This window comes from Lupinus angustifolius, chromosome LG19 (assembly GCF_001865875.1).
Source record: "Lupinus angustifolius cultivar Tanjil chromosome LG19, LupAngTanjil_v1.0, whole genome shotgun sequence".
In the NCBI taxonomy this organism is placed as follows: Eukaryota; Viridiplantae; Streptophyta; class Magnoliopsida; order Fabales; family Fabaceae; genus Lupinus; species Lupinus angustifolius.
Window position 1 is genome coordinate 4,428,381 of NC_032027.1, and position 25,635 is coordinate 4,454,015.

Here is a 25,635-nt window from a genome sequence, read left to right on the forward strand (position 1 = left end):
GATTTATTTTCCAGCATATAATTACAAGTCGGAGTAGCATCATAGATAGTACTATACTAGGCATGAGCCAGACTTATATTTCTTAATCATGCTACTCCTATTTGTACCATACCAGTTTCCACAATATTGATCCAACATATTCTAATATACTAAAAGTACTAACATACTAATGGACAAGTTCTTCTTGAGAATTCAATTTTTGTAAGCGATATTTATTAGAAAATGCCATCACATATAGTAGAAGAATAGATTAATTCTTTATACAAAAGGTGAAGTACTCATAAAAAAGCCACATCACTAATCAAACCCAAAAGTCTCATTTCATCATTTCTTCTATTCCTTCTCCAACACTCTCTCACTCCATTTAGCAACTACATCCTCTTCTCTCTCTCACATGAACCCTTCAACTCATCAACCACCATGCACCACCGTCACCTCCTCCTCTTCCTCCTCCTTCTCCTCCCATCTCTTTCCCTCTCCACCACTGATCCAAACGACGTAGCAATCCTCCTCCAATTCAAGAAAACACTGAAAAACCCTGAACTGTTACCATGGCCTGAATCTAACGACCCTGACCCATGTGGTTCTCCTCAGTGGAAATACATCTTCTGCGATGGTAATAGGGTTTCTCAGATTCAAGTTAAGAACTTGAACCTCTCTGGTCCCTTACCTCAAAATTTTAACCAACTTTCTAAACTTAATAACCTTGGTCTTCAAAATAATCACCTTAATGGTCCTCTTCCAACTTTTCGTGGCTTATCTAATTTAGAAAAGGCTTTTCTAGATTTCAATGATTTTGATTCTATCCCTTTTGATTTCTTCGATGGGTTAACGAGTCTTGATGAATTTGCATTGGATTATAACAATCTCAATGTTAGTACCGGGGGTTGGAATTTTCCACCTTTGTTGGAGAATTCAACGCAGTTGAGAAAATTATCATGTACGAGCTGCAATTTAGTGGGTTCTGTTCCTGAATTTCTAGGAAAAATGAACTCTTTAACGGATTTGAAGCTATCTGGGAACAATTTGAGTGGAGAGATTTCGGCGAGTTTAAACGGTTCCGGTTTGCAGATTCTGTGGTTGAATAACCAGATGGGTAATGGTATAAGTGGGACTCTTGATGTTGTGACAACAATGGTTTCTCTTGAAAGTTTATGGCTTCATGGGAACAAGTTCACTGGGTCTATTCCTGAGAGAGTTGGGGATTTGGTTTCTTTGAAGGATTTCAACCTCAATGGTAATCAACTTGTTGGGTTGATCCCTGATGCTTTAGGTAATTTGCAATTGGATAATCTTGATTTGAACAATAATCACTTCATGGGTCCGATCCCGAATTTTAAAGCGACTAATGTCACTTATGAGTTTAATGATTTTTGTGAAACAAAACCCGGGGTTCCATGTGCTTTTGAAGTTATGGCATTATTGGGGTTTTTAAATGGATTGAATTATCCTTCAAATCTGGTGAATTCATGGATTGGTGATGACCCATGTAAAGGGGAATGGCTTGGGATTAATTGCAATGCAAATGGAAAGGTGTCTATGATTAATTTGCCTAACATGAAATATAATGGTACTTTGAGTCCTTCGGTTGCGAATTTAGGTTCTCTTGTTGAAATCAGATTAGGGGGTAATAATCTCAGTGGTATAGTTCCTAGTAATTGGACTAGCTTGGCATCACTGAATTTGTTGGATCTGAGTGGCAATAACATTTCCCCACCCCTACCTAAGTTTAGTAATACTGGCTTGAAATTTGTAACTGATGGGAATCCTCTTTTGAATGGTAACTCGGAGGCTCCTACATCGGGGAGCGAGAGCCCTTCATCTGGTGGATCTAGAAATGCTGAACCTTCACCAAAGTCAACACCAGAAGACTCAAATTCCAATTCAAGTGGTTCTCTTGAAACCAAAAATTCCAAAAGAAAAGTGTTGGTTTCGATTGTGGCCCCAATAGCGGGTGTGACGGCTGCAGCTTTTTTGCTCATTCCCCTTTATGCATATTGTTTCAGGAGGAGAAAGGTTAGCTTCAAGGCTCCAAGTTCACTGGTCATTCACCCTAGAGATCCATCTGATTCAGACAGTACGGTAAAGATTGTTGTTGCTAATAATAACAATGGAAGCATTTCCACCATAACGGGGAGTGGGTCCGGGAGTATAAACAGCAGTACAACCGGGAGCTGTCATACCATTGAATCTGGAAATCTCGTGATATCAATTCAAGTATTACGAAATGTTACCAAGAATTTTGCCCCTGAGAATGAGCTTGGCCGTGGTGGATTTGGGGTTGTTTATAAGGGAGAATTGGATGATGGGACTAAAATTGCAGTAAAACGAATGGAAGCTGGTGTGATTAGTAGCAAAGCCTTAGATGAATTCCAGGCTGAAATTACGGTTCTATCAAAAGTTCGTCATCGGCATCTAGTGTCCCTTTTGGGTTATTCCACTGCAGGAAATGAGAGAATTCTAGTTTACGAGTATATGCCACAAGGGGCTCTCAGTCAGCATCTTTTCCATTGGAAGAGATTAAAACTGGAGCCCCTCTCTTGGAAAAGGAGGCTCAATATTGCCTTGGATGTTGCTAGAGGAATGGAGTATCTTCATACACTGGCTCACCAGAGCTTCATTCACAGAGATCTTAAGTCATCAAATATTTTGCTCGCCGATGATTTTAGAGCAAAAATCTCAGATTTTGGATTGGTAAAACTTGCTCCCGATGGAGAAAAATCTGTAGTTACCCGGCTTGCTGGGACTTTTGGATACTTGGCACCAGAATATGCAGGTATTTTTTGTGTGCAAGTTCTTACAGTTGCTTATGCTCTTATTTTGTCATTCATTTTTTTGTAATTTTAAATTTATTTCGTTATTTGTAGATGAATTAGTTGATGCAAACTGTAGTATTAGTATGTGATTTCTAAAGTGGTTTTAGTTTTCTCTATGGATTCAATGCTGTTAGCCTGTTGTTAGTAAAATAACTGGCTCAAAGGGGGAAAACTTAATTTCACTTTTAGGCATCAATTAGAGTTTGCTGATTTAACTTTTATGCCTCATTTAGAGCATGTTTACTATGCAGTATATATGGAATAATAATGAGATGTGGTTGCTCTTTCAGAAATTACTGAAGAAATCAATCAAAATTTTCCTTTATTATACTTTAGCCAATCTAACAAGCCTTGAAAAGAAGTGAACATAAGTGTCTAAGCATTTTCCTGAATGGAAGTGAAATTTTGGTATCCTGATTCTTAAGCACTTTTTCTTGAAAAATGATTCATCCGGGATAACATTGCATTTCTGCGTTTATGTATTGTGCAAGTGTAATATATTTCAACTTTGTGGTCTTTAAGTTATTTATTGCATTGAAAAAGTATAGTAATCCTGGTTCTTATCTTTTGATATATTTCAGTCACAGGAAAAATCACTACCAAAGTAGATGTTTTCAGTTTTGGGGTTGTTCTAATGGAGCTGTTGACTGGATTGGTGGCACTTGATGATGATAGACCTGAGGAAAGCGAATATTTGGCATCATGGTTCTGCCATATAAAATCCGATAAGGAGAAACTAATGGCTGCTATTGACCCAGCCCTTGATCTGAAGGAGGAAACATTCGAGACCGTCTCTGTCATTGCTGAGCTAGCTGGGCACTGCACTGCTAGAGAACCAGGCCAACGACCAGATATGGGTCACGCCGTGAATGTCCTGGCACCGCTAGTTGAAAAATGGAAACCATTTGATGACGACACGGAGGAGTATTCCGGCATCGATTATAGCCTCCCTCTTAATCAGGTGGTGAAGGGTTGGCAGGAGGCAGAGGGAAAGGACATAAGTTATGTGGACCTCGAAGCCAGTAAGAGTAGTATCCCGGCAAGGCCTACTGGATTTGCAGATTCTTTTACTTCAGCCGATGGCCGGTGAAACAAATGGTTTGTTTTCTTTCATGTATGCATCATTTTTTCCTCTTTTCTTTCATTTTTCAATAGGTATAGAAGATATCATGCCTTTCTCTTTGTCTAAAAAACCTTGCCCAAATGCTTAGTACCAGTGATGTAATTGCAGTTTTGTTGGAGATTTCATCTGCTCTTGAAATCTCATTTGTATGCTTGTATTTTCCACTATGACATTTAAGTGTTAATGGTTGTAGATAGTGTGAGCCACGGCCAGTGAGAATGCTTGTTTATTTGTTCATTCATTTATGTTTCAACTTTCATTTGTCATGTGAATTGGTTTGGATTGTGGTGGAGATTCTTTGCATTATGTTTACCTAGTTTTCAATTGAAATTATGATCAAGTAAATTAATCACCAACTTGTTCTTTGGGGTTATCGATCATTGTTGTTTTTCAATTCCATTGGTATTAGAAAAATGTACATGTAATTTCCACCTCATATGGCTACTGTAATAGAAAATAAATGTTTAATGAAGAATAGGACAAAAACTGAGATTTTTTGAGATTTTATTGAACCAGTACTCCATTGACAAATGGTATAAACATTAACTAAACAGAAGCATCATTATCTGCCATGCAATTAGCATACAGAAAAGTTCCCTCGTAAACATAAAAAGGTATGTGTGGTCATAGGAAGCACTAAATCCGCTGAATCAGCCAAATGTCAATGTCCAACTAAATTCGGACAAAGGACCAATTATTCAATGATCAACATTGTGCCACGCATGTTGACAGCTGGAATATCACCATTCATCATTGCCCGGTCTCAATCCTAATAAATAGAGTAATAGTGATAAATCATAATTTCACAACCAATCCACTCCACTAACTCAGTTTTTTCCTAATCTGGCTTGTTTTTTTCTCTTTCCTCTCTCATCATTTCATATTTAATCTGAAACTCATAATTTTTATGATTTATCAAATTATATGATGTGTTGAGATTGTCTCGAACCAAGTTTTTCTCGAGGGTAATATTCATTATATAATCTAATATTTATCCAATACTATGATATAAACTTCTTTTTAGAAGTCCAAAATTTTAATTATTTTTAAACTAGATAATTTCAAAATATATAAATTTCTTATTCTCCTTATATTAGTTAAACCATGGACTCAGATTAGATTAATTTGTCACGATTGCCACCATGTCCATTAGTATTTCTTATTGTTTGGAAGTGCCAAGCTGTTACCCATGAATTACCATGAGTGTTCTAAATATAAATGAGACATGTTAACAATTGCTATTGTTTAAGAAAGAATATTGTTTACACTATGTTAATTTAGATAATTAAATATGATAATGATTGGGATAAATATACACAAGTAACACAACTAATGATTTTATATTAAATTGTTGTTCAAATTCACGCACAACAAATTCTAGAATGCAATTGAACCTCACTTAAATATTGTCAATAACAGAGCCCAATATGAATAAGTCAATGATCCTTAAGATAAAACTCAAGTTACTATTTTCTTTGATAAGTAGTTAAATACCCCAAAAACTCACTAACTCTGTAGAAAACATGCGAAATAACATTTAATTTGGAGGACATGCTATACTTAGTCTTCAACCACTTTTCAATCATTCAAAAAGAACAATATTACATTATCAAACAAAAGGTTGAGGCTTGGATTTTAGGTTCATTGGGCAAGTACTTTCCCATGAAGAAAAGAATTATTGACAACATCTGTTTCTTGAGTTTCCCCTCTTGATTGTATGGTTTTTTGTATCAGGCTTTCTAGTATGTGTCATGAATTGCATAACTATATAAGAGCAACCTGACAGTATAAACCTCCGTGACCATAATGCTCCACCTTTGCATCTGTAAGATATAAAATGCTTAGCTATATGCAATGACATTGATGAGTCTCTAAAGGTGATCGTAAATCCATTGGATTTGCTAATCTAAAATTTGTGTATTCAACAATAAAGAGCCTCAAGATACAATGATGTTAGTATTTTCGATTGTTTTAATTAAATGTTTTAAATCCTTATTTTCATAGGTCATGTACTCATGTTGATTTTAGTGCTATTTTTATTTATATTTTTTTCGATGGTATTTTATTTAAGTATTTAGTCACTACTTTTGTGTTCTGTTTTGCTTTCAGTCGTAGACATCAAAATTAGAACACTAACGTGCCAATAATACATGGCAATCAATTCAAGCGCACACTCCACAAATCGTATCCGAAACAAAGATACGTCACTAGAAAAAGGTGATTTTTTTCCTTCGTGAAAATACAAACTGTTTTCAATCTCTATAAAAATTTAGAATTGTGCTTTTAGTCCCTAAAAAAAGAAGTTTACTTTTAGTCCCTACAATGTGGCGCACCATTACATTGCTAACCTGGGCTCTATTAGACCACATCAACATTTATAATCTAACTTCATGTAAATCAAAATATACATAAAATGTAGGGACTATACTCTTCTAAAAAAATATAAGGACTAAAATAAACATGCCCCCAAATGTAAGGATTGAAATGTATTTAACCTTTTCAATCTGACCATGTTGGCCAGTCGTTTTAGGATATCAAACAATCTAACAGTTACCAAAGGAAATGCTACACCTACACATTCGGTAGATAATTCTGCAGTGATTATTATATAGATGACTTTATTTGAACTATAAGCAGCTAAGGTTGGATCACTTAAAAGTACCAGCTAAATAATATGTATACAGCAGCAACACTTAGAAATTGTGGCAGAACATAGTCTATCGTTTTCACTTGAAAGTTGAAAAAGTTCAATTACAACTGATTCAACTCTCCTGCACTAAATGAGTAATAAATACATGCTAAATGTCTCGTAGTGGATTACGTAGAAGAAAGTATGTTGGTATGCCTCTAAAGGAATGGGGACATAATCCTCAGTCAAAACATTTATAGGACCACTTCAGCAACTTTCAGCACCAGCACATCATTTTCATCCAGCACTCCATATAACTATGGGTGGCTGACTGGCTGAACCTCAGACGGTCGAATAGATTGAGTTTTTTCTATTACATCTAGATGGAGAAACTATACATAAAGAGAAGGTAAAATAGAGTAAGAAGAGTTGAGTAGGCAACATCTAAAATCAGAAATATTGTTAATCCTGTATCATAATATTGTTTCATATGCTGGCATAACTTTATTAAAAATTTAAAATCAGCTGGCATTTTCATCTAGCAAACATAATGGTTGTAATGTTCTTGTCTTGTATGCTTTTTTTGTGTCTTGTGGCAATTCCAATGTCACCGAAAAAAACAAATCTCAAAATTAACATGACATGAACCATCCTAAGACAGAAGATGGGGCGACTCTCATGATGCTAGCACAACAAGCCATTTACTGGTTAATTTTTGAAGAGTCAAATTTAGGACAAAAAGATACAATAGTTTACTTCTCTAACCCCTTCCATTTCTAACTTTACATGAGGAAAAAGGAATATAACTAGAACAATGAAATGGAGACTCTTGCTCCCGATAGTTCCACATCTACTTGGACACTTGGTTTACCTGAATCAATGGTAGAAGCAATTACACTTCCTCAGAGAGGCAGCCAACATGATAAGCCTGTGCAATATCTGAATTCTGATCCTTTGAGGAGATGCTTGACAAAATTTTTGACAAGGTAAACTGCCAGTAAGGACGGTGGACAGGAGGTAACAGCAAAAGTGATTTTTTTTCCATGGCAAGGAGCCGTGAACATTTGCTGCACCATAAAAAATTGAGATATGTAATTCTACCACATGATACAGAAATCTGAGGATATGGAAACTGCAAATCAAACCTGCATGATCTTGAAAACAGAGTCTGGTAGCTGCAAATCCAGTGCTACGATAAAAAAGGCAGAAAGCAAATAAAACCTTGAGCACAACTGGAATGAATGACTTCCAACCAAAATAAGCTCAATTATTTGCAAAAATAAGACAGGTTCAGTACCATAAGAGAATACAGAGATGCTTCAGCTTGGTTTCCAAGAAAATACTGCAGTGCTGTAGCAGCATAATCCTGTGGCGTAAGAGATAAAATCTGTAATCAGAAAGATTTCACAGGCAGACTCTTACTAAAAGAATTACTTGAAATATTTAGTAACAAAAACAAATACCGTGATATATCTATACACATGATGAACTGAAACCCCCCTTGCATGCACATAGCTTCCACTCTGTTTAGTGATACACAGTTGAATACACTGAGTTAAAGGGACTAAACCAATCATAAAACAGTGAGAATACATGGATGCAAAATCCATGCAAGCTTTACTAAAAAAAACTGTTTTTTTATTATTAAAAAAGAGGTTCTATAATAGGGAAAACAAGTAAAAATAACTAGGGCATAATATATCTTCTAAAGGGGGAAATCAATAAGAATCAAAGTAAAAATAAAAATATTAAACATTGTAAAACCACAAGATTCACAAAACTATCTCAACACAAAGCTATCTGAAAGAAACACCCTCAGAAATTTCTCCATTCCAACCAAAAAGGAACCGCAAAGACCGGATATCTTATATGGGTAAAGGGAAAAATCATGACGACAATGGTGGGTGACCACAACTCAGGGCACCATGGTACCGAGTTGATTATTATGAAATAATTGAAGTAAATAGGAAAAGGGCTTGAAGAAGGCAGCAGTGTCTCATCGACAAGCAAGTTTACAGTTCAATCTGAAAATGAAGCCTTGCTGTAGCTACTCAAATTAACAAGGACTTCATACAAGCTTGATATATGGGAGCTAACCCACAATTCTACCAGCTAGGGTTAAGGAGAGGAGGAAACCACATTCTCTATAAGTAATACCACAGAACTGATGCTGAGACATCATCTAAATATTTGTAACATGAAAATAACTAAATAAGCAAACAGTTCACATCCCATAATGATATCAATAAAGAAAAATAGTGACAAACATCACAGTAATATTGCCAAGTATACCTCATCTGGGGCAAATAAAGCTACAGCATCAGGATCAATTGAACCAGCAGGATGCAAGGATATAACAGCTCTGAAGACAGATGGGAACAACAATTCTATGACTGCAACCTTCTCTGCCGCAACAGTTGTCAATGATCCTAGCCTTAGCTTATTAGAACTATGATAATTGTGTTCTGATGAAGTCTCATTTGTAGAAGAGGTCAGTGAAGAAGCTCTTTTTAACCAGTCCAATCGTTCAAAAGTTAAAATTTTCAAATCCGGCACATCCTTTTCAAAGGACTTTATAATATCTGGTACTGTCTTAAGAAAACTAACTTCTTCCCTAGGGTCCACTGTAACTTCTTCAGACCCACAACGTTTCTTTGAAGCTGTTTCATTAGTTTCAAGTCCATTATCAAGATGGGGGAAAAATCGCTTTTTCTGATCAGTGAAGGCTTTGAGAGCTAACCTGAAGTCATTCAAAAGCCTAAGTGAACAACTAATGTAGCATGAGCCAGCAGCATAGGGAAGCCAGCAAAAGCATTTTAAATCATAATACCAAATTAGCAACAAATCAACAATAAAAGTGGGGCAACGTAATGCTATATAGAATCTTGTTAGGAAGGAGAATAGGAATATGATAGGGTGTCACTATGCATGAGGCTCTCAGTGAGTATGGGGAGGATAAATCTACACAATCTTGCCTTTGTCAGGCTATTTCCAAGATTTGAACCCATGATACCATGGTCACTAAACAACAACCTTACCTTTACGCCAAACTCACCCTCTTGATGATAAGCATATAATAATATAATAGCAATACTATAAATTTAATAAATATTGAATAATATTCATCAGTGTAGAAATTGTTTGGACTTGACAGTTTTTTCACTTCTGCACCTAAATCAGGTAAGAATTTTACTGGAGTAGATAACTAGATTGTTAGTTTCGCAGTTGTTAATGCCATGAAGATAAACTTATGTATTTAATCTGACAAAATCATCACAAGCTGCATGTCTTCACTACTATAAAAGGAAACAAGGAATTTGTAAGCCTTCTGAACACATGACATATCTAGCATCCAAGAGTGGGTTCAGTAATGAATTTGTATTTGGCTTAGCAGGATCATGCTGGACATCTCCTCACTAAAAAGGGGTGAACCTGCGCGGATAAGAGGGTTGGACTTTCAAGCCATCAATACTTGGAAAAGGCATATTATATATTACTGTGAGCTATGAATTCTAGAGGCAATAGCAAAATATAAAGAACTAAAACACTCAATTACCTAAGTGTGCAAATAGCCAAATACATCAAATTTTTTCACCAAAAAATTAAAGACAGAACAGCCATAGTCTAGTGACATGTATAATTTTTTTGTTTGTGTACAAGGTGCGAGGTGAAGAGATTTCCCAAGCGAGATTTGCCTCTATCAAGTATCAACAATTTTTCTCTCACACAAATGGAAGAGATGAACATGAATTACGTGGTATGCAGTGCACCACTTTTACTTGTTACATTATTATTATAAGACTTCTTTTACGAAGAACCTGGTTCTTAGTACAGGGTATGTAGGCTAATTTCACTCACCATGTGACTATGGTCAACATGCTTAAAGAACCCAACTATCTACCAACTAACTCAATTATATTATTCTTTAAGTAATTCGATAACTAAACAAACTTGCATAATCATACTTGGCTAAGTCTAATATCATATATTAGGGTGAGCAACAAATTCAATAGAAAAAATTGAAGAACTAAGACATTCACTCATGTATGAAAAAAATTCACCAGCAGGAACCTATTGAAATGAAACGAACCTAGTCCTGTCAACAGCAGAAGCACCAGCTTGTCCCGCGAGCTGTCGTTTCCAAGCATAAGCAACGACAGCGCCATCGGGACAAACCAGCGGCATATGCAACCCCCAAAAATCTTTCCGTGACCGAACCGATTCACTGAGAACTCCAGACTCATCCAGCTCCTTCCCTAACAAACCAGAATCACAAATCAACAATTCTAAATAATCACAAATCAACACCACATAACCTAAAACCCTAAATTCCTAAAATCACATAACATAGTTAATGGAAATGCATACCAAGGGATCGAAGGTCTTGAAGACACCGACGCATACAAGCATCTTCTCGAAGGAACAACTGAAGAGGCTTGCTACCATGGTGAGGCTGTGAAGCTGTGATGAAAAGTGCTTCGAGGATACGATCGGCACCGATTCGGATATCAGCGATGATTCGTTCCGCCTGGCCTAGTTTGTCCATTGCCAACGCCACCTGCTTCGGCGGTGCCTCTTCCGCCGCGGATCCGCCGGAAGAGGGAGGAGGAGTGGAGGTTGAGATAGCCGCCGCCGCCGTGAATTGCGGAGTCTGTTGCATTTGCGCTGTTTTCGCCAACAATAGAGAGAAGTAAGTTCCTTCTCACTAAATTCTTTTCGTACAATTCTTATTGGGCCTCGTTTCTGCACTCACGGCCCAATAACAAAAATCACATTATTTAAGGTCTTAAACAACATAAAGAGCGGTTACGCCACCATTAGAAATCAGCTTCAAGTTCTTCTTCTATAGTCAGAGATGCCTCGTGCTAAACCTAACGCGAAGAAACAGAAACAACGTGGTGTGGACTTCAAGGTTTTACTTCTAATTCATTCTACTATTCTATACTCGTTTTGTTTTTCCTTGAAGTTTTTTTATAATGCTTATTGTTTCAATTTTTTTTGTTTCAGAAAATAAGGAGAAAGATTGGGAGGAAACTTCCACCGCCTAACAACACAACCAATACTGAAATTAAATCCAAAGGTATTGCTTTAACATCACTTGTGCAGTTGTGCTCAAAATTTTGTTGTGAAATTGTTTATTGTTAGTGAAGAAAAGTTTCAAGAGATGTGCTAAAATGAAGTTAACTTGTTTTAGTTAGTGCCTGAAGTTGTAATCAATTAGTTATATTTAACCAAAAATATGGTTCATGTATGTGTTTGGAAAACAGTTTATTTGAATAAGCTATATACTTATAAGCTAGGATTTCATAAACTATTTGATGTACCTTATGAGATTATAAGTTAGGGACTTATTTCATTTTGCACTTATCAGTTAGCTCATCAACTAATCTAAACCGTTTCAATTCAATCATCTAATTTATCAGGTCTTAACTCATATCTTTTAGGTTATAAACTTTCAGCTACTTTGTGTCAAACAGTGTCCTTATTAAATTGGTCATCAACCAATTTCACTAAAATGTTATAGTTTTAAGGAGTAATATGTAATTCCCTTAAGTTGGAATTGATTTCTTATTTTTTGTTGCACTATAAGATTATTTTGAATTATTGTTTTTTCTCTTTAAAAATAAATAAAATACTAGGCAACTTTGATGAGTTACTGAGTAAGGACATTGCATAGCTGCTTGGATATAGTAAACAATAAGTAAGAATTCATGTATCTATGCAGACGAGTGCATGCAAAGAAATTAGTTCACCAATTTAAGAGAACATGGAATATAAGCACTCCTATATGAAAAATATTAGACACAATGATTAGGAGGATTAACTTTACGTGTCTATAAGAAACTATGATATATCAGAAAGACATTATCTATAAATATGGTGAATATAATTGTAGATAAGGAATTGAGGAAGAATGTGATTAATCTAAAAAGAATAGAAGATAAGATCATAATCCTAAAGTTTGTAGCAATGAACGACAACTTTAATTTGATTAGTGCTTATACACCCTTAGGTCGGGCTAGATGAACATCAGAAGATAAAATTTTGGGAGCACCTGTATGGTTTAATATAGGGAATACCTTCATGATAGAAAATTTTCCTAGGAGGAGATCTCAATGGAAATGTAGGAAAAGAGACTAGAGGATATGAAATTTTTCATGGTAGTATGACATAAGGGAAGTAAATATGGAAGGTAATGTTATTCTATATTTCTTCTCATCTTTTGATTTGACGATAGAGATGGTGAGTTTGGTGCAACAGTAAGGTTGTTGTTTAGTGATCATGAGGTCACATGTTCAAATCCTGGAAACACCCTCTCTGTTTGCGGGGAAAAACTACCTACATCTACCCAACTAACACCCCAATAAGTAGGACCTTCATGCATTGAGTCACATGTTTTTCACAATAGCAAGCATGTGTTTTAAGAAGCAGGAGAAACATCCTACCATATATAAAAGTTGGGTGTCATATTCTCAAATCGATTTCTTTCTTATAATGAAATCAGATAAAAAGTTTGCTTGGATTGCAAAGTCGTACGTGGAGATAGCTTTGACCCCCACACACACACTAAAAAGTTTGCTTGGATTGCAAAGTCATTCGTGGAGTATATTAAATGAAGGTTTAGTCTAATTTCTAGATGTCAAGGGAGGCCAAAAAATCATATTGAAGTCTGTTAGAAGAGATTTAGAGATCAATGTTTTATTAATGATCAAGATTCATAATAGAACATTATGATGCCATTCATCCATGTAGTCTATCCCTATGAAGCATCGATACTTAAATAACCATCACGTATCCGTGTCCGATACTTCATTAATACGTACTCATAGTATATCGAAATTATAATTTTGAAAAATAAATAACTTATAAATCTGTTATTTTCTGAATACTCTCTGATATTCTTAAAATGTTTTCTCAACACCTAGAATACCGCACAATAACATTTTAAAAGAGAGAAACACATAACACAATCAATAAAGTAGAAGAGAGAAACATAATATGCAATCTACCAAGTGAACTTGTAGCAAGAGAAATAAAACAAAATACACGTATTGCATGGAGAATTAATAGGAAATGCATATGTATAATGTTAGTGTTGATTAAACGAGATTGATCATCTTATAACAATATGAATCATTTTGTATTTAGTGATGTCTACAAAATATATTCTTGACTTAGAAATTCATAACAATAATTATATGTTTATTATGTTTTATGGATTTTATATACATATTTTATATGCTTATTCCAAACATACGTATCCTGTATTTTCAAGAAAATGTGTATTGACATATTGGATATGTATCATATTTAATACTCGTATTCGTATCGATACTTCATAGGTCGATCCCACCTAGTATACTAAGCTCGGTTGTTGTTGATTATATTTTTAATATAATGAATGAAATTTCCTTATATCTTTTGTTCTGAGCTAAATTGATTTACATGAACAAATATCATGAGACAAGTGCACTGACACAATTCCAACAGCAATTATTTTACCTGAGCAGAGTATAGCAGCAGAGAAGGTGGGATTAGCGGTAAACAAGAAAGGTTTAACTTTAAAAGAACTTCTTCAGAAAACGTTTCATCACAATGCAAAAGTTCGTAGAGGTATCTATTTATTAATTTTGTTGTTATATATGCTGTCTTTTCATTATATATTTATATATTTGCATCTAAATGTGCATATCAATAACTTATGGAGCAGATTCTTCAAAAAGATTACTCTCCATAAACTTAGTTGAGCAGAAGTTTTCAGCTCAATAAAAAATATTAATTCATTTCTTTAACGACCTTAAAAGCTGATTTGTAGTGATGAATAACAACTAACTTGTTGGTTAGGGAATATGACTTATGCATGAACCTCCAAAAAAGCACCAATGGTTTGGTTGGTAAGTTGCAAGTTCCCACCGTCTGGTTTAGCTTTTAAAATTGAAGGATTAATAAATAGGCTATAGATTCAAACCCTGGATATAGTCTATTCGCTTGTGGATATAATTGCATACATTTACCCTCCACAGACCCCACTAAGTAGGAGTCCTGTGCACCGAGCCACCTCTTTTAATGAAAATCAGTTTCATATTTTAACCCTCAATCCCAATCACGAAAGCTGCACCAATATCAATCATTGCTTTAAATTCTATTTAAAAGTTTAACAAAAAAAAACTAATGAAAAGAAAATTAGTTTGCAGTTAATATTATCATGAGTCCTATGGAAGTTAATCTAATGCACCAACATTATGACCTTCTTGTGGTATTTGTTCGTTGTATACTACTTTTTTCAACTCTAAAATCATAATGTAATGTTCTTGTGTTTTGAATCCAGTTAAGCATTCAAATTTTCATTTGAATTCAGTGCTTCTCACAATAATATTTTCTTCCCCCACTGAAATATAGATGCATTGACTGGTATTAAGGATTTATTCATCAAATATCCAGAGGAATTGAAGTTGCACAAGAATGCTGCCGTTGACAAACTTCGTCAGCGCATTGGTGATGATGATAAAGTAGTTCGAAAATCATTATATGATATTTTTAAATCGGCAATTTTACGTGTCTGTGAAGAGGTATTTTATGTTTATTTAATAAGTTAATTTGCATTTACTTAAGAAGATGCTCCATAATCATATTGGAAGGAAGAAATATACTAACTTCCTTTTTTATTTAGTGGAAAGAAAATAATGCAAAAATGGAGGATTAAAAATCTTCCTAAAGCTATGAAGGATGCTAGGGTGAACAGAAAATAACAAAGTATGTTAGCTCAAAGGAGAAGTTCAATAATTTTTTATTGGAACTAGAAACACCTGTTAATTTTTTATGAAATGCTCCAGCCAATTATAAGAGGGTGAGTCATGTCACAATGATAAGGTGTCTACTTAGTGACCCAAAGGTCATGGGTTGCAATCCTGAAAATAGTTTTGTCGCTAGCTGTAATCAGGTTGCATGTAATTTCCCTCTCCAAACTCCACTAAATGAGAGCCTCATATATTGGGCTGTCTTCCAGCCAATTATAACACTTAAAGGAAAAAGAGCACAACACCAAATCTCCTAGTATCCACCTATCCATCTATGCGAAGTTTGATAAACTGAGAGAAGCGAGAATACTGAATCTGAGTTGTGTTTACACTTGAGTGCATGTCTTTGCATTATAATCACGTACTGCATTCTCAAGTACACATGACATTATCCACAGTGTTATGTAAAGGCTAGTACTACTGTAATACTTCGCTAATAATCCTTTTCCCTAAACCTCTATAATTGGTAGAGAAAAATAACGGGGGAGTTCAATGAAGGGTAACTATATTAGTTTTGAAATCATCTAGGAATCTATAATCAATTAGACTACATTTTCTGGGAAATACACTAGCCTTCTGACATAGTATATCCAAACTCTAAAAAAGTAACATGCTTATAATTTATTTGCTTTAGGACATCAAATTTTCGGAAAATTTTTTCCTTGCAGTTTTTGTAACTCGCGCAACTGTTTGATGCTGGTTGATGCATTAATACTTAATCACTCCCCCTTGGGGTGAATGGGCAGTGCATTATCATATCTTTTCTATTCAGAATTGCTGAATTTCACTATGAGGCACCAATTCTATTAGGGATAATTGTTGTAATATTTTTTGAGCACATGGTTTTCAATACTTATATTTTTAAGAATAGGAAAACGATCTCAAAATGTGCAATTAAATGAAAGATACTGATTCATATACAGATTATCATGTTTATTATATATTATAGTGCAGTGATAATGAAGGCATAGGATTTCTGGTTGTAATACTTGCATTATACTTTGTAAAGCTGATTGCTATCCTCATTGTTTTTTATTGTGGGATCTAATTTTTTTATCAGTGCTTCTTGTAACTGTTTCATTATCGTTACAATTAACTTCACTCATTTTACAATTGTTTTGCCTTATTCTTATACGTGTTTCTTCTTATATTTGTAGGATAATCAGGAACTGATCGTTTCTTTATTGATGCCTTACATATTTAATGCGATGACACATTTGTCGGTTGACATTCGAATCATGGCATTTGATTTCTTAGACCTCGTTCTTGAGTTTTATCCTCCTTCCTTTTCTTCTTATGCAGAGAAGGTGATAATATTTGCCCATTTTATAAATTTTATTTAACAGTTTGTTCGAATTGAGCCTTGAAATTTATTTAATGTGCTTTATTTCAAGATTCAACCCTTTCTTTTGCCGAATTGGTTTATTTGTGTAATTACTGCAAGCTTGCAATTGTGGACAACTTTCAATCTCTTGATTCTGTTGCAATAGGATTTTGCACTCACCTGTCTCTTGATGAAGCTTTTATTTATTTATTGGCTTAATGACAGCTTTTGTTATTAAACTGTTTCACACAAGGGCTTTGTAAATTTTAACTGGTTTCTGCGCTAAAATGTTTTCCAGCAATATGAAGAGAAACATAGGTTAATGCTTTAATATATCTTGGCATCTGATAGAGTTTTGTGCACAGCATTCCCCAGATCTGACAAAAACTTCAAATTTATTTGAGGGGTCATTCTTTTCATAGTTATTAGTCTTATTTCCATTTTTTTGTTTTTCTTATCTCGAATTCGTATAGGATATACTGTGTTCTCGTTCAAATCCGGTTTTAACATACATGTCTGATAAAAGTTGAGAAATTTGCTTCAAAGAATGCTGCCACAATATATTTCTTCATTGTGTTGGATATGATTTTATTTCTATTTTCCATGGTTTTAAATAATTTGTTTCTGTATTAATCTCTTTTTATCTATTTCCTTGCCCATTACTTTATTCTATTCATCTACATTCTTCTTTCCTCAAACTTTTCCTGGCTAAGGTTGCATCAATCCCATAATTGTATTTGTAGCCATTATATTTTTTGGCGTTAGAATTCGTTGTAATGCTGGTTGCATGGTTAACAGATTTTTCAGAATTATGAGGATATTCTAAGGAAGAACCAGTATTATTTACAAGACAAAGGAAAACTACAGGATGCTCTTGCCGGGTTGGTTCGGTGCTTGTCACTCTTGCCATGGAATAAAGGAGAAACTGATTCACATAACAAGGTATCTTGCTTTCATTTAATTATGATTTGTGAATCTATCAGTCCTTGTGACATGGAGCAATGATCCAATTGTAAAAATTATGGTCAGTGTTTTTTAGTTTTTGTATATATATCTGTGGTATAAATCTCTTTGGCCATTTTAGAAATCTCTCCTTTTGTCATTCCCTTTTTCGCTTGCAAATTTATGCTTTACTTGTAACTTTTGCTCAGGAAGTATGTTGTACTTTAAAATCTTGCACAAATCATAATACACATTATTAACTGGAAAATATATACGCTATGGGTAGCATGGGAGATATGATTAAATTCCTTGCTTTTCTGGCCGTGGTTGGTTTTTGTTGTGAAAAGTATCTCAAATTACTTTCTTTGTTTTTTCCATTGTGATTCATGGAGGCTTTGTTTATTTATCAGCTATTCTTGACTTTTCCAATTTATTTCTGATGTTTCTCTAATTTCAATAGGATGAAGCTGACAAAAGGGTATTGCATGCTTTTGAAGCTGATATGTCTGTGAGCTCCAATGGTATGTCAAAAATACATTTTAGTTTTTGAAAGAAAAAAATGATTTACTGGCATTCCATGAGTTTGCATAATTTTCAAATATCGGAAAGGTTGTGTTGGGTTTTTATGCTTCATCCGTTTTTGTAGGGTTTTCTCACATTATAAAGAAACTGAGGGATCTAGTGCCAGTATTAACAAATAGTCTACAGGAGTTTATTCCATTGATTCATGATATGGCAAGTCTCGAAGTGAAGTCTTTTGGTTGTCTGGTATCTATTCTTCATAGCATAGATCTTATAGTCAGGTCCTTTATTTATTGGATTGATAAGGAGTCAGAATCCCCAAGTTCGCAAGGTGGACCTGATGTGAATGTATGGGATGTTACCATCTTTTCTGTACTGCTGAAGAAATTATTTCCTCTCTTTCCTCTCAATCCAGTGCATCATCTTTCACCAAAGGTATATACTTTTATTTGTTTATTTTTTCTTTTAGTGGGAAGAACAATGGTTGTTAAGTTTGGGGTGTAAAGAGAAGATAGAATTATTAAGAATGGCTGTTTCCCCTCTCTATAATCCAATCAATGTAAATCTGGCTTCATTTCGCATGTAGTGGTTCACTAGGTTAGTTATTTTGTTACTGTTTTTTATTCATATAAGAAAACATTTTACTAGAATTAAAGTCGGATTCAAAGGAGGAGCAGGAATACAAGGATATGTTCACCTCTTTAAACTAAACAGAACGGAGAACATCTCTCCAATTACTTTGTATGTCACCAGGGAGGTGTCCTTGTAAAAATGATGTCCTCTCCCAAATTAGGTCCAAGGACAGGTTGTCATAATATATTTAGTCCCTCTGTTTTGGAGGATATGTTAATGTCTGCATAGTTGAATTTATTTTTTCTTCAATAAAATATGTTTAGATCAAGTATAATTGGTACTATAAGATTAAAACCCGAGGCTTACTGCGGAGCATATCCAATGTTACTTAAAACTAAGTATCAGCTTTTAGCCTCATAATTTGACAACTAATTGAGAGATTAAATGATACAATTTATGAGTTCACCTTGGTTATTGTGTTTGCATTGGGCATCTGAACTCAAACTTGATATGATTAGGGGCATAGAGGCAAGTATATTCAACAGAAAATACATCTGAGATTAGCCTGATAGTGGATTACCCGGTTTTGTTTTGATGTTGTTGGAAAGGATCTCTTATTTAGGGAAGATATCACCCATTATTCTCTACCTGATGATATGATTCGTATACTAGTTATTAAGAATTTGCTTTAGAATGATTAGTTTCTCACGTTCCTGATTTTCTTAGAACAATGTATCAACTGGTGTATACATTCACAAACTGAGGACTTTTGTTCCTTAAGCAATACACACAAAACCATCTTCTCAAGTATTGGTATAGAAATCTCCTTTTTTGGTCATAGGGTGGGGAGCAGCAAGATTGATATGATTCTAGTTGTAAATATACTAATTCTTCTTGTTCTTTGCAGGATTGTGATAGATTGGCTGACTTGAACATGGTCATTGCAAAATTATTTTTTGACTTGAATGAATTGAGATGTCTTACTCCTGATTTATTGGAGAAACTTCTATATTTTTTGGAAAATGCACTGCTTGGGAAGGTTTGATACTTACACTGATGAGGTCTTTTTAACTAAAGTTTTATAAAGTTGAGAATAATTCTACATCTGAATTCAACTGAAATTGTCAGGCCTGCAGGGTTGAACAGTCTGGTAAGGCTGTCTGGGAAAAACATCTAGTTCAGCTCCTTCCTTTTATTCCGAAATTTATTTCACGTGGGGAAAGCTTTTGGATTTCTCGCCTTCTTCAGGTTTGCCTTACCACAATAATTCTTAATATTATTTGTTTTTATTGGAAGCCATTGATCAGATATTCTCATTTTCTTTCTGAAGATTAATTTGTCGTTCGTATTTTCTGGTACCATGTTTATGTTACTGTTATATTTTTGTTTTTCCTATAATGTTTCAGTTTCTGTTGTGACTTTTAGCATGGATTTTGTGGCACTTGCAGGCATTTACCGAGACATACAGGGAAAGCAAGCCAGGTTCATTACTGAAATTGGCCTGTCTTTCTGCAATTGAAGATATGCTAAGTCCTGTAAGTTTGGCCTTCATCTCTTTCCCAAAAAGTCTCCTTGAAATTCTTCACTAGTGGATAATGTTATGAAGGCAATATATTATCCTCCCTTTTCCATATTGATGTCTTCTTTTATTTTTTGGTTCAAAATCTAGATCCAAAGCATGCTTTCCTTGGATACAACCACTCCAGAAAGTTTTGACCTTCAAGATGCTTTAATTGCATGGATCAGTGAGCTCCCTCAGTTGCTGATCCAGCTTGGAGATGAAAACCCAGCCTGCTCCCAGGTAATCATTTGTTATTTTGAAAAACATTTTATATTGTAAAACTCCTTAATTTGACAGAGTCTGTAGAGATTAACATGCTATAGGCCGTGTTATAGTATCCATTAATTTAGTATCCATTATTCCCTAAAATGTTCAATGTTCATTATAGGCCGTGTTACGTCTTCAACTTCGTATTGGACAACGTGCTTTGTTGAATGCATCACTTGTTTGTGTGTATGACAACATGCAGCACTCATTGCAAGAGTTTTATAGTACAAGTGAAGGAGGTAAAAATGAACATGTTATTGACATCAGTATTGATATTTAATAATACACTACCTAAAGCGTTATTCTTTGGTCTCTTGCCACCTTATTTTTATCTTGCAGGGCATATATGCTATGGTCCATTTCTCAGGCTTCCTAAAGAATCTCAAGAATTCTCATTGTGTTGCCTTTATTATTTTTCTCAGTTGGACATGCCCTTTTTAAAGTCAATAGCTTCTTGTTGCTTAAGTAAGCGTTTATGCTTATTTATAATTTCACCTAAATTGATTTTTTGTTATTTTTTAGTCCATTATATCTCTACAGTGAATATTTCACCCGTTATCATTTGCGTAATTGATGATGTATATTTGTACAGTATACTGAGATACATGATGGTGAATTATTGAATGCTTATCATTTAAAAAGAGATAATTGAAATGTGAATGTGAGCCATGAGATATAGTTGTTTGAGAGAATAACTTTCCAACTTGATGCTTATTTTCTTCTGTAGCTGTTATCTCATAAAAATAAATGAATATGTCTGTCTGACATGATACCAATATTTTGGATTTATTTTATGGCTAACATTACAGATGTTGGTAATTTTCAATCTAGGAGTTTAAAATATTGTTAATATGTTGTTGAACTTCCCTTATTTTGATATCAAAGCTGGCATATATAATTTTAATATGAGAACATACTTCCTAAATTACCTGGCAGAAAGATCCCTAGAAAGACACATTGTGTCATTGTGCCGTTACTGAGTAATGTGTGTTATGATAAGTCTAAACTATGGAGGATACTTTTGTACAGTACTTTTTCTATTTCCCCAATACCAGCGATTTTATTGTGCAATAAGTCGCTGCCATGTATGTAGGATTCTGATACTAATGATACAAAAATGCTTTACAGGTTTGTTTTTGGGTTAAAGATTATGTATATTAATTCTGTTTTATACTTATTGCAGGTCCTGATCTAGATCCACATGTGTTATTTCGGATTATAGAGATTCTACATTCAGCCTATAGAGAAGGACATATAAAAATTGCAGATCACTTGAGTGTTTTCATTTCATTGGTCTTGTGTTTCAAACTATCTCCTGGTAGTTTATTTTACTTTTCCAAATGTGTTTTACACTATTGTGCTCAGTTATTAGAGTTAAAATTGCAGTGCGAGACAACATATGCCTTGTCCGCATTCCTATTTCCCATACAATTTCATCCCTTTTCATTCCTACCACCAATATCTTGCGACTCAGTAAACTACCAAATAATAAGACTCATGTAGCATTCTTTACGTGTTTTTGAGCGTGCAAGTGAATGAAATGAGGAAAATGTTTAGTCATTGATATGTATATATAACTTACTAGGTGGGTTGTTTCACCCTTCATCTGGAAAAAGTTTAGTCATCTAGGATAGATGAATTAGCTAACAGTATCAATCTCTCTAACCCACCTTTGGTATTCTTCTGACATAAGATATGTTATTCTTTTTGGATTTTGCAGCAGTTGGTTCTGCTGGTTTGAAGAGTTGCCCACTCTCTCAAACTTTCAAGTCAATGACAAGTGTTCTTTGCTCATACATGGCACAGATGGGTGACAACTATCTTGTTCTAAAAATAATAGAGAAAGTGATAGTTGACCAGATAGTAAGTTGACTCAATTGTGTGTCTTGTTCGGAAAAATCTTTTTCATTTATTTTCCTTTGTTACTTTTCTGGTGCTTCTAATTGACTCATTGAAAGACTTTCTGAAGCAATAGTTCTCATAGTGGTGTTTTCTCACAGATGCTAAAGCCTCCTCTGGATAACAGTTGTTCTCTCCTAAGAATGCTTGTCACAGTGGATTCCAAACCCACAAGTCTTTCTGATCAAAGTATTGCCATTCTAGGCCATTATCTTTCTGAGTATCTGATGGATGCTGTGCAAGTGAGTATGGTTTGACAATAAATGCTCGAAGCTATCATGTCAATTGCCGATTTCACATGTTTGACTATATTCTTTTTTTTATTTAGAGTAAATACCCATTTTAGTCCTTCATGTATTTCGAACTTACCAGTTTGGTCCTTCAAAAAATGAAAAACCCAAAATGGTCCCTCAAAATTTCAAATGTGGGTCAAATTAGTCCTTTTTGGAGTCAAATTAGTCCCTATCAAGTGTTGTAAAACATGCTAAAAAGGACTAATTTGACCCATATTTAAAATTTTTAGGGACCATTTTGGGTTTTTCGATTTTTAAGAGATCAAACTGGTAAGGTCGAAAAACATGAGGAACTGAAATGAGTATTTACTCTTTTATTTATTCATCCTTAATTTTTTTTGGAAGTCAAAATGTTTAGAACATCTTTGAAATATCATGATTGATTGGTGTGATATCTTTTGCCATGTAAATTAAAGAATCTGAAAAACTTCAAATAAGACATGTTCAAGGGGATGGAGGGAATATATTCTGAATTCTACCTGACCTTTTAGATGATTAATACTGGTTTGGGCCCTTTGTTGATAATGGTTTTGGCAATTATGTAACAGTAACAACAAATGTATACATTGAAATTTTAACATCAGTGAGCTAAGACTTACTTTCATGTATTTTTTCAAGGCTGAATGTTCCATTTAATTGAAAACGGAGAGGGTTATGAAAGTCACCAGTGATCTTCAAAGCATTTTTATCAATTTTAGAGGGTTTGGTTCTTGGAAAGCTGCCAATATTTTGTGGCAGTTGCTATTATTTGGTGTATATGGCTAGAAAAGAATTTTACATTTCTTTGTACTTTTTAAAAAGGAAACTTATTGCTAGATCCCTGATATGTTTTGCGATACTAGAATGTCTTTTGATTTATCTTAGTTTTTAACCCCCTCCTTCCCTTTTCATGTATGATGTTCTTCAAAGCAATGGATCATAATTTTGTTGACATGAATTGATTAGTACTTTCATTGATCATATATTTCACTGTCTGACAGTGCATTCCAGATGATGATGAGCAGCACTCTCCCTCCATTCAATCAACGGCTCTGTATTATTATCTCCTACCTTGTTTTTTCTTGCTTGATCGGTGTCATAAACTTATGAATCTTGTCTTGAAGAAAATGGGATCAGCTATAACTGATAGTAGTTTGTTTCCAATATCCGATAATTGCACACAACAGACAAGGAACTGGTTGATTAGGGTGAATACCATTGCTTCTGTAATTGTATTGATGCACAAGGATGCGAAATTGCAACAGAATATGTCTATATTCAAGGAAGACATTGATTACATTGCACATCAAGTTCTTACTTTACAGGTATGAACCTTAATGAACATCATTGACTGCAAACTTGAAGCTTGTTTTTCTTCAATATTAGTTGCAAAAATTTCTTTGCATAGCTCATGTCCTGCAACTTATTGTGGGATATGCTGCTCCTTGGAATGCACATATTCTGCACTAAATATTTAGATAAAAGGTGCTATCGGATGCCTTGGGTACATTTATTTGTTCTGACTCATGAACTATTTTATGGGGTTTGAGACGGCCAGCTGGATTAGACCTGTTCATGTGGCTCTTATTTGTCCAAACGATACTCCATGTGGCTCTTATTTGTCCAAACGATACTCCATGTGGCTCTTATAATGTTTAAAAATACTATCACTTTTGCTTGTTTAATTGTTATGTTAACTTATCATGGTTTCTCAAAAATTCACAATTGTCCTTTGTTCATTTTCTTTGTTTTTATGCAGTTATCAGAGGGGGTCAGAATGACAATTGAAGAAAAGCATAAATTGCAATGCGCATATGATAAGCTGAAAATCATAACGAGATAATGGTCTTTAATGACTTTTTGGAGTGAGTTTTTCAAGCCTTGAACACTAATATGTCTTGAACCATTTTTTCTGACATTACATATCATTCACCTTCATGCCTGTCGCTTCCCATGTTAATATGCTTAAGTTGTGGAATTTCCTATTTCATTGCCTAGTGTGTAGGTGGAGTGTCTGTAGGTTGGGTCAACCCACGTGTCTGTGGGTTTTATAACCCAACCCACAAAATGCGTGTTTTGGGTTCGTGGTTTGAGTCGTGTTGAGAAACACATCAATGATTGCTTGGATGAATGGCTTGTTAAATTTATTTAGAACATAGATCGTCTCTAATTAACATGTTTTACAGAATGAATTTTTTGTTTTGTATTGACACATTTTAGCACTTTTTTTTGCAATGTTTGACCTACTAGTTTGGTCCACGACCCAACTCATTATTGATTGGGTCAGGTAGAAGGAAGGTCAATTGACCCGAACCAACCTAACCCACTAACTATATGAGTAGGTCAGATCCAAAATTTGCAGCAAAATCCTCCCAATGGATACTCCTATTAGTGTCAGCTATATATAAAAGTATTAAGTAGGTGGTTCTGATATGCTTTGACCTAACATTTGCAAACACTGTTGTCTGAGAAGGGACTCCTCTGTTGTAAAATTGTCAGGCAGAATGTTTTGACCGAAGTTTGTGTTAAGACAAAATGTCATAATCTTGTTCACTTTATGAACATATTTGTATTGTCCTATTTCTTATCTGTTAGATTGCTTGAGTTTAAAAAAAATATTGAACGTGTAGGGAACTCTGCATTGGAAGTGGTTAAGGAGAATGCACGACTTTTTGGTAGTGGAACTTGACATCAATTTTATGAATCTCAGAAGAATGCTTGTCAGTTTTCACCCCCAACCGCATACTTAATATTACCGAGCTCCATTTCCAAGCAATTTTGAGGTCTGCTACTAGCTACTTTGTTTCACGGTTGAGAAATATTTATCTTGCCTCCAATTGTTCATAACACTGTTTTGTAATGAGTGTCAATGGCCTTGGCCCTAGACATAGGAAGTGCTGAATTACTCC

General features: G+C 34.7%; 3 protein-coding genes across 5 annotated transcripts; 2 read left to right on the forward strand and 1 right to left on the reverse strand.

Annotated features, from left to right (window-relative positions):
* On the forward strand, positions 307-4,245 carry LOC109334460 (receptor-like kinase TMK3). The gene is made up of 2 exons (XM_019570253.1): positions 307-2,776; positions 3,398-4,245. The coding sequence occupies exons 1-2, from the start codon at positions 421-423 to the stop codon at positions 3,904-3,906; spliced, it is 2,865 nt and encodes a 954-aa protein (XP_019425798.1). The 5' UTR covers positions 307-420; the 3' UTR covers positions 3,907-4,245.
* On the reverse strand, positions 6,636-11,286 carry LOC109334417 (mediator of RNA polymerase II transcription subunit 27). Of its 2 annotated transcripts, XM_019570186.1 has the most exons (8): positions 10,937-11,286; positions 10,659-10,824; positions 8,861-9,308; positions 8,032-8,091; positions 7,866-7,934; positions 7,714-7,757; positions 7,440-7,635; positions 6,636-6,960 (listed from the first exon to the last, which is right to left on the reverse strand). In XM_019570186.1, the coding sequence occupies exons 1-7, from the start codon at positions 11,226-11,228 to the stop codon at positions 7,461-7,463; spliced, it is 1,254 nt and encodes a 417-aa protein (XP_019425731.1). In that variant the 5' UTR covers positions 11,229-11,286; the 3' UTR covers positions 6,636-6,960; positions 7,440-7,460. The 2 variants fall into 2 exon arrangements, with proteins under 2 accessions (XP_019425731.1, XP_019425730.1); XM_019570185.1 differs by lacking the exon at positions 6,636-6,960 and having other exon boundaries at positions 7,222-7,635; positions 10,937-11,284.
* LOC109334416 lies at positions 11,327-25,435 on the forward strand. Of its 2 annotated transcripts, none has more exons than XM_019570184.1 (20): positions 11,327-11,480; positions 11,576-11,648; positions 14,060-14,182; positions 14,969-15,138; positions 16,524-16,673; positions 17,489-17,632; positions 18,093-18,153; positions 18,279-18,589; positions 19,635-19,766; positions 19,856-19,975; positions 20,176-20,262; positions 20,397-20,528; positions 20,677-20,795; positions 20,893-21,020; positions 21,739-21,873; positions 22,279-22,418; positions 22,556-22,696; positions 23,728-24,051; positions 24,486-24,591; positions 25,357-25,435. In XM_019570184.1, the coding sequence occupies exons 1-19, from the start codon at positions 11,424-11,426 to the stop codon at positions 24,567-24,569; spliced, it is 2,631 nt and encodes an 876-aa protein (XP_019425729.1). In that variant the 5' UTR covers positions 11,327-11,423; the 3' UTR covers positions 24,570-24,591; positions 25,357-25,435. The 2 variants fall into 2 exon arrangements, with proteins under 2 accessions (XP_019425729.1, XP_019425728.1); XM_019570183.1 differs by having other exon boundaries at positions 20,677-20,794; positions 20,895-21,020; positions 22,276-22,418.

What these genes read in the sequence shown, in the direction of transcription:
- LOC109334417 (XM_019570186.1), bottom strand. Translation starts at nt 11,228, where the DNA reads ATGCAACAGACTCCGCAATTCACGGCGGCGGCGGCTATCTCAACCTCC. An exon ending in TCTGCTGTTGACAGGACTAG is followed by an intron (nt 9,309 to 10,658) that starts GTTCGTTTCATT and finishes GAATGACTTCAG; the next exon opens with GTTAGCTCTCAAAGCCTTCA. An exon ending in ATGTGTATAGATATATCACG is followed by an intron (nt 7,935 to 8,031) that starts GTATTTGTTTTT and finishes CTTACGCCACAG; the next exon opens with GATTATGCTGCTACAGCACT.
- LOC109334460 (XM_019570253.1), top strand. Translation starts at nt 421, where the DNA reads ATGCACCACCGTCACCTCCTCCTCTTCCTCCTCCTTCTCCTCCCATCT. An exon ending in CTTGGCACCAGAATATGCAG is followed by an intron (nt 2,777 to 3,397) that starts GTATTTTTTGTG and finishes GATATATTTCAG; the next exon opens with TCACAGGAAAAATCACTACC.
- LOC109334416 (XM_019570184.1), top strand. Translation starts at nt 11,424, where the DNA reads ATGCCTCGTGCTAAACCTAACGCGAAGAAACAGAAACAACGTGGTGTG. An exon ending in TTTCTTCTTATGCAGAGAAG is followed by an intron (nt 16,674 to 17,488) that starts GTGATAATATTT and finishes CATGGTTAACAG; the next exon opens with ATTTTTCAGAATTATGAGGA. An exon ending in GTGTTTCAAACTATCTCCTG is followed by an intron (nt 21,874 to 22,278) that starts GTAGTTTATTTT and finishes ATTTTGCAGCAG; the next exon opens with TTGGTTCTGCTGGTTTGAAG.